General features: G+C 34.6%; 1 protein-coding gene across 1 annotated transcript; it reads right to left on the reverse strand.

Moving 5' to 3' along the window:
- Positions 1–4,251: 4,251 nt before the first annotated feature.
- On the reverse strand, positions 4,252–6,306 carry LOC121255807 (transcription factor MYB1R1). Its single transcript, XM_041156336.1, has 3 exons — positions 5,480–6,306; positions 5,118–5,326; positions 4,252–5,024 (listed from the first exon to the last, which is right to left on the reverse strand). Exons 1-3 carry the CDS (start codon positions 5,727–5,729, stop codon positions 4,590–4,592), a joined length of 894 nt encoding a protein of 297 aa, XP_041012270.1. The 5' UTR covers positions 5,730–6,306; the 3' UTR covers positions 4,252–4,589.
- Positions 6,307–9,036: the final 2,730 nt, after the last annotated feature.

Below are 9,036 nucleotides of genomic sequence, written 5' to 3' on the forward strand. Positions count from 1 at the left end.
ATTATCATGTAGTTGACGCATCTGCATGTCGCGGTCATGGCTATACACGCGGTATCTCTCTTGAAAAAAATAGAAGGCACGGAAAACGGAAGATCACAATTCCAGATAATTTCACTGGAGGAGTGGATGATAGTGCAGCAGCGCTTTCCTGCTATATTGGCACAGTAGTTAGAGCTTATGCTCTATTTTATGTGCACTCATGGCGAGATGTTCCGAATGAGATTAAGGAGCACATTCGAAATCGTGTGCTGGTGAGTTTACTTTGAGAGTACATTTTTTTCACCCAGATTAGTATATCATATTTTTTACCTGATTCCCTTGTTAGGATGAATTCGACCTCGACTTTGGCCATAGCAAGGATTTGAGAACCGTGAATGAGTTGATGGCTACACTATTCCGACGTCACAAAGGACGATGTCATGACCACTTCAAGAAGTTTGAAACGTTGGAAGAGGCTGCGCAGTCTCCTTTTCAGCAGATGAAGTTAGATGATTAAAGAAAGTGTTGTGATCTTTTCGCATCTCCAGATTATCAGGTATTTTACATTTATATCTTTTAATTATTTACATTCATATTCGTTCTATATGTTATATGTATACATATTACAATTAACATTCTTAATATATTTTGTAGCACTTGAGTTCTACAAATGCACAGAATAGATCCGCTCTGACTGTCCACCACCATGCCGGTTCAAGGTCATTCCACCGTCTTGGTGAAAAAATGGTAATTAAAAAATTTTAGATTTCATTTATTTTCCTGATATTCTTTTATTTAAGTATTAACATTATATTTTTAAAATTACTAATGTCGCTTTGTTAGAAACGTGATGATCTTGAAAACTTTTCTCTCATTCATGTCTATGCTGCTGCTCACACTAATGATCATAGTGAGTGGATGGATCCTGTCGCTGCAGATAATTATGTAAGCAGTGTTAATTTTGTTAAATAAATTATTTATGTAACATTTGAATAATTTATCTTTTATTTCTATTTCTTTTAATACGTTACTAATTATTTACAATCATTACCTTTCAAATTACAGGAAAAAATGATGGAGATGCAGTCGACTTCTGGGGAATCCTCTCCTAGTGACATAGAAATATTCAAGCAAATGCTCGGGCCGCAGTCTAGTATGGCAAGAGGTTTGGGACGATCTATCAAGCATAGATGTTCATCATCCTCAACCTCATCGACTTCACAAATTAATAATCTTACGGCAGATTTAGAAGCTGCACGGCGTGAGAATGAGTACATAAGGTCGAGACAGCAAGAGTTAGAGTCTCTCTTAAAACGACAGTCTCATTTAGAGACGCGTTTGCAGGACCAACAGAGAGACCAAGAGGAAAGAATACGCAGTGAAGTGCAAGAGCAAGTGCAACAGGAGATGATGGTGCAAATGGAGCATGTTATGTCGTTGCAACAGAATCACGATGGGCGAGGAAAAAAGAAGAAATAAATTTATCTTTTGTAGTGGTGGCTAGTTTTAATATCTAATTTTAAAATTTTATAAGACATTGTTAGTTTTTAATTGATGGTATGTAATATGATTAAACAAGTAATATGTTTTTAAATTTTATGAAATTAGTATATCTGATCTGTACGTTCGAATGTAAAGTAAAAATGTTCGAACGTTTGTTCACATTCGAACCAACGTTCGAACGTGAATACATATTGTGTATCGTAACATTCGAACATAGGCCTCTATGTTCGAACGTGCTGACCCTCAAACGAACAAAACGTTCGAATGAGTCAACGATTAACGTTCCAACAAACCTCCGAACGTATCACTTGCATTCGAATGCTCCTTCGTTTACATTCAAAATAACGTCCGAACGTTAACGCTTACGTTTGAACATTAGTCCGTTTACGTCCGAACGGAATTTTGAATATTTATTCTAATTAACGTTCGAACGCTTATGCGTTCGAACGTAAATATGATATGTTCGAACTATATTCAACGAACGTCAACTTCTCTCATTCAAATGCCAATCGATCGGGTTACCGTTCGAACGTTTAATTTGACGTCTGAACGTGACTTTCTGTGACAATTCTCAACCGTCATAAAAAATAGAACGTTCAAACGTTCTACCAAACGGAACACCTCCAACCGTCACTAAAATTTTTTTTGTGACGGTTGAACAGTAAACCGTCACCAATTGTTTTCTGTGATACACTTTAGGTGACTGTCATATCTTTAGTGACGGATTCTCATTTTTTTGTGATAATTTTCTCTGTTAAAAAAGATACATTCTGTTATAGTGACAAAAACATAGTGGAGTTTCACGTAGCTTGAGATCAAGTTTATCAAGAAGAGATTGAATCCAAGCAATATCTGATGCTGCAGTGGCAAGGGTCCTGTATTTATCTTCCGTAGAGGAGCGAGCCACCACCTTTTGCTTTCGAATGCGCCAGCTGATAGGATTATTGCGCAAAAAAATTATATAGGTCGCAGTAGACTTGCGATCTTCAAGATCCGCCCATCTGAGAAGCCACAAAGAACTGGATTTGTTTGGCGGCGCATGACCTCTCTAGCTATACGTTAGTTTGTAGGGGCTGTTAATTACTAATCGAATTTAGAATCCCATTCAGACATTGCAACTACATTAGCATCAGGAAACTACTTGGCAGTCAGCTCATTGCTTGATCATCAATTGAGTTGATGTGATTGGGAATCTAATAATTAGTCAGTCAAAGAAAAAGAAACAGATTAAGGGGAGACTTAACTATCTTGATTTATTAGAAATTAGTTTGAACCGTCAAAAGTTATTCTTTTCTTAGACCTAATTTCTTGAAGTTGAATCATGAGGAAAAAGAAACTACGCCAATAATATTTTTGGAAGGAATATTGATATATTGGAAGGAATATTGATATATGGATGTGATGGCTTTAATTAGGAGATGTCGTGAAGACGAAATAAGTTACTAATCACTAATTAATGTGTTTGTTAGGTTAGAAATTAGTACAGTACCTCGTACAAACTAATTGGCATCAAATGTTAAGTTTTAACATTTTCTGATCTTTGTTGATTGAATATTTCACTTAGCAGTTGGGATAATGAGATGAGATGAGATGATTTTAGATAAAAGTTAAAAGTTGAATAAAATATTATTAAAATATTATTTTTTAATATTATTATGATTTTAATATTTAAAAAAATTGAATTATTTTTATTTTTTATGTAAAAATTTGAAAAAATTATAATGATGAAATAAGTTGAAATGAAACAATTTCACTATCCAAACAGGGCCGGGTGATTCGATATTTGGTAGAGTATTTTTAACTCATAATCTTTACATGTTTCAAGATAATTGATTTGTGTAAATTAAATTACTTGCGAGGAAACATTAATCTTAATTACCAATATTTGCATTAAAAGAGAAACACATTAGATAGAAAAATTCTATTTATAAGTTGGGATCATAATTACACATAATAAATTGCTTCCATGACATAATTTAATAATCTTAAAAAAAAAAAAAAGTTTTATAGTTTGAATGTTACAAATCAATTTTTACCACTTAAGTGATGTAGAGAATATGCTCTATACAGGCACTAACTTAAAAATAGAATAATCATATATTATTTTTCTATGTAATTCTCACTACAAGACTGCATCGGTGATAAATTAGAAATTTAGAATATAAAATATTTTTATATTAATTCATATTAGTACATCAATAAGGTATTTTTTTTTTCAAATCAATCATATTATTGATATATTTAACAGTTATAAGATAAAATAGTCAACAAAATGAAAAGTCTCAATATTCACCCCAAATCAACAAATACAACACAAAAAATAAACATAAAAAATAGATCTATCGTATTGATGTATTTAATATACTAGAGTCCGAGAAACCCACATCAATAACGTATTTAACATATCAATAAAGCAACTTTTAAAAAGAATATTTATTTTAATATTATATCCAGTTACTAAGTGGGTTGTTCAACTTACAGGCAGTCAAATGATTTTGCCATAAACATTTCCCATTTAATTAGACGATCAAGTAATAGCAAAGGTGGAGAGTCTTGAGACACAACGTCCTAGTACTTTCATAGAAACTTCACAGGTATTTCGTATCTACCTATTCAGTGTGAGGGCTTCTTGCCTTGAAATACAACAAACCATTTTCTCGACTAATTTTCCTGGGTCAACAGTATTTTCTCTACTTAATCATTACAGCAAACAGCCGAAATCATTCTCCAATCTTGGAAAATACTAAGCAACAAAGAAGAAAGATAGGATTATCAGATAAAGAGAATATTCAACTTTCAGATATTTTTCCTAGTTGAAGCTCCAACAAACCAGAGAAGACCAGATAACAGGAAAGGTACCTGATGCTCTTATCATTTCACTCCGAAAGCAACTAGACAAATTCAAACAAGAATCCACCACACTGAAAACGACATCCTATTTCCCCTAGCTAGATTTTCTCTAAATCTGTACAGACAAGAAACTAATCACCTACTTACCTAATAACCTGATTCCTTTTTTTTTACCAGCCTAATTGAATTAAATTTTATCATAACTAATCCCAACTTTGGTCTGCAGCCTTTACAGCATGGTCTTTAGCATATATTCTTTACGCAACACTGATAATGCTATCTCCACTGCTGCTGAAGTTGCCGGGAATAGCCTGAAAAGCTGACGAGTGTGTTGCCGGTGGTGACTGCTCACCCGACGACGCTATAGAGAGCTTCAGTGACAAAGGCGATGGGTCCGCTTGCGTTTTCTGATTCAGATTAAGATCGGCCATTTTTGAAGATGGAGGGACTGGTAGCATAGGTATCGGCCTGATGGGCTTGCTTGACATCCTCACGTGATTGTTGGGTCCTAACGAGAGATTTTCCAGCGGGTTTTCAACAGCAAGTGGTACTGGTACCACAGTCGGAGCGAGCGCTACGGGAAAACTTGACAACGGAAACCCACCATGATTATGGCTTAGATGTAGCTGTGGCTTGGGCAGCGGCGCAGTTTCTTGGTGCACTTGATCTTCGTCCATGGAGGAACCCAAAAACTGTCGCATAAAACCAAACAAAAGAGGAAATTGGGAAGTAAATATTGGTTGAGATTTATTAAATATAACTTCTTTATCGGGATATATCATTACCGTATCAGCAGTGATGTCAAAGAGACTAGATCTCCGGCGTCTCCGATTCTGGTTGATGCGGCGGAGAAAGTACTTCTGAGCGTGGCTCGCCACCTGTGTTGGAGTTCGTGTTTTTACGAAGTTTCTTGAAATCCCTCTCCAATCTCCTTTTCCTACCTTTTGCAAGCCCAGCAGGAAAAGTCTATGCTCCTCCTCAGTCCATGGCACTCCTACACACACAGATACAGAAACCAATCCAAAAATAATCAGAAATAAAATCCAAAAACCGAAAAAGAAAAGTATTTAGGATGATGCTACATCCACCGATGATGGCCACCGAATCATGTGTAATATATAAGCCAGGTCAAAGATAGGAAACGTGCCTCTCTTGCGCTCGCGGCCTCGACCGGAGGGGTGAACGACGTCGTCTGAGGCATAGCCGGCCTCAGCGTTGGAATCTTGAGGCTGCTGATCGTACTGCGAGAGATTGTTCATGCTGGCACTCTTTCTGAACGAGTTTCCCTCAGTGACCCGCACGCCAAACAGCATGATTCCGTTCTCTCCCCCGCCGGCGTCCGTGCAGGTGCGCGAGTTGTGGCCGTTGTTCCCACACTGCGAGCATGTGCGAGACATCTTCCTCCTATTCACTCGTCGAAGATCGGCTTCAATATTGCAGCAAAGTGCAGTATTTGGAAGGTAGAGGGCTGGCTGGCTTTGGTAGATGTAGATATAGCAGTATACAGAAGGCGCTTGCTCTTGCTAATGGGGTGTTTCTTTGGGCACGGACTTTTTGGGTTTAGAAGGAAATATATATTAGATTGGCTCTGGGTCTGGCTGGAGAGAAGATAGCATTTTATATATATATATATATTTATATTTATATTTATATTTATATATACCTAGGGCAACTTTCCAGATCATGAACCAGGACCGTCCAATTTTTGTCACACCTCCTCGGTGTAAACAACAAGAAATGTTTTAGTAATATCCCATGATGTTAGTCATTACTATCTCTACCGTCCAACAACATAATATATACAATAACATATAGAATTTATTTCCTTCCCAGATATTAATTTGTATTTCAGAGGTACTTACTCGCAGGCTTCCACCAACTTTGCAATTGGGTGGACCAGGTTTGAATCACGTGCATAGGCCTCCAAAATCCAATGACCGATGGGGGTATACAACAAGAGATCATGAGGTCTATATAATTGGGATTGAGATGTGTTAATTTTTTTAAGTTATCTCGACGTTGAAACTGTCTGCATTTATATGGAAACTGGTTGGCAAATATGGTACCTAGATTTGATATTAAAAGAAAAAAAAGATTTGATATTAAAAAAATGGAAAAAAATAAAATAAATGTAGGATGGTGGAGAAGGGAAGCCTCTGTGCACCGTCAGATGAGCATATTCGCTGTCTGTTTGGGGAAGATTTGGTTGTCTCTGCGTTCATCCGTGGGGTGTATGGTTGTGGAGGATGGTAAACCTGGTGGAGCCCACCCATCACTTACACTAACTCTAAACACACGTCGCTTTTCCTCAACCTTTGTATGTGGCCGTGAGTGGTGGGATAATGGGTGGATGCCTTTTGCTTTCCTTTTTCTTTTTTTTTTTTTTTTTTTTTTTTTTTTTTTAAGACTTGAATCTGATTGCCTCTTTGCTCTCCTTCTTTTTCGATGCCTTTCAACGAATATCCGTAAAAATATGCTAGGTGTAAATTCATTACTTGTTATTAGTCTTCTTATAATTATATAAAATTATAATATTTATTTTTAATATTAGTTTATTTAAACATTTAGGACCGTTTGAGTTTAGAGATAAAATAATTTTAAATAAAAATTACAAATTAAAAAATTATTGTTAAAAGATTATTTTTTAATATTATTATTATTTAAAAATTTAAAAAAATTAAATTATTTATTATATTTTATATAAAAAATTTAAGAAAATTATAATTATAAGATAACATACTTTTTAAATATAAACATTATCTTAGACTTCGGACAAGTTTTGTCAAAGAAAAGTTGAAATATCAAATAAAAATTATTTAACATACAAATTAATTTTTGTAACAGCTCCAGACATAAAATCCGGGAGGCCCAATAACATTGAGCCGCGTGGGAGTAACAGGGTACTTGTCTGCATATAATAAGGCTGTTATACACCGGGGTTGAAAGTTGGGGGTGAGATTGTATTTGCTCGATGTGAAGCACGTGTTTCTCACTTGCTCTGCCGCCATTGATGCCATTGATCTGTCCAATTTGTCTACGGTGTTTTTGTTGCGGATCTGTCTTGTCACATGCTACTCCGATACAGTACGTACGTCATCAAGCCACTTTGAAACACACGATGTTGTGTGGCGGCCAATGTTCCATGGCTGCACACTCTTCTCCACCCAATCATCTTTCAGCCCCTGTAAATCCAAATAAACATCAGTCTATCTTCTCCTCCTTTTTTTTGTTTTTATCCCTTTTTTAAAAAAAAATCTTTTATACTTAACGTCGGCCACTTCTACTTCAAGCATCTTTGACGGCAAACCATAACTCCTACTCTCTAAAGTTAAAAAATTAATTCCTTCGACTCCAGGATAGGATGATGCCATCGTGATATAATTTATAATTCATAATTATAATAATAATAATTATTATTATTGATAAGATTGGATAGCCAGATGGGTGATGCAAATTCCGTACATTAATTTAAAAAAAATATAAAATTTATCTTTAAAAAAATAAATTTATTCCCGTGAGTAATAGATTTTAGAATCTGTTTAGATAGTGAGATGAGATAAAATATTTTAAATAAAAATTAAAAGTTGAATAAAATATTATTAAAATATTATTTTTTAATAATAATATTATTTTAAAATTTAAAAAAATTAAATTATTTTTTATATTTTATATGAGAATTTAAAAAAATTATAATAATAAAATAAGCTAATATAAAACTTTTTTTTATCCGAACAAGACCTTAATTTTTTATTTTAACGAAAGTATATGAACTTATAAATTTTAAAATTGTAAATATTATTTATTTAATTAATGATCGATAAGAGATGCCAATTTCAAAGTTATAAAATTTCTTCTTCGCTGGCATTCTGACTATTCTCTGAATAACGACAATACTAAAAACATTTCTCTTATCCTAACCATCTAATCGGTTGACTCTCAAATCTACATTTTTTAAAAAATAAAAAACTAAGGAGGTCTAATCTGTTTAAACCTTGCATTCATTAATGTCATAAGATAAAATACAAAAATGATGACAGATTGCATGCGTGCGTGTTCATCCAAAATCATAACATGATCAAACAGCAAATTAAAACAAAATCAGCAACTCAGCAACTTCTATGGTCGGATCTGACCTGATCATTTAGCAATTTCCTTATACAATTCCACGTTTGTTTATAGTACCAAATGATCATCAAAATTGTCAAAAACTAATAATTTTGAGAAATAATCATAATTTGGGGACGAAACAAAAACAAAACCAATAATACAAATCAGACAAAAGTAGTATTAAATATCATATTAAATATTCAAGTGTTTTGATTAGTATTTCAAAAGAAAAAGATAAGATGCGTCTCATATCCACTGACTAAAAAGGGTTAAGTGGGGATGATGCTTTTATCCAAGAAATTAGTGAAATCGATAGGCATCCAATCAACAAGTCCATGCGGCAATCTCCCTGAAAGTTACATTAATCTTTTGATCGGATGCATTTTGTCTTGGCATTCCTGAACCAGACTGATTGAAGAAAACCCCAAGTGGACGGCTGTTACTAACCCATCATAAAATCTTCATGACGATCTAGACCAGTTAAGCGATCAGGACCGTCCTTTTTTTTTTTTCCTTGCTTTTGTTTTGCATGGCCACGTTTAATTTCAATCAACATTCCATACAGTAGCACACATATTTAGCTCAAGGGACCGAGTG

The sequence above is a fragment of the Juglans microcarpa x Juglans regia genome, chromosome 3D, assembly GCF_004785595.1.
Source record: "Juglans microcarpa x Juglans regia isolate MS1-56 chromosome 3D, Jm3101_v1.0, whole genome shotgun sequence".
NCBI classification, from domain to species: Eukaryota; Viridiplantae; Streptophyta; class Magnoliopsida; order Fagales; family Juglandaceae; genus Juglans; species Juglans microcarpa x Juglans regia.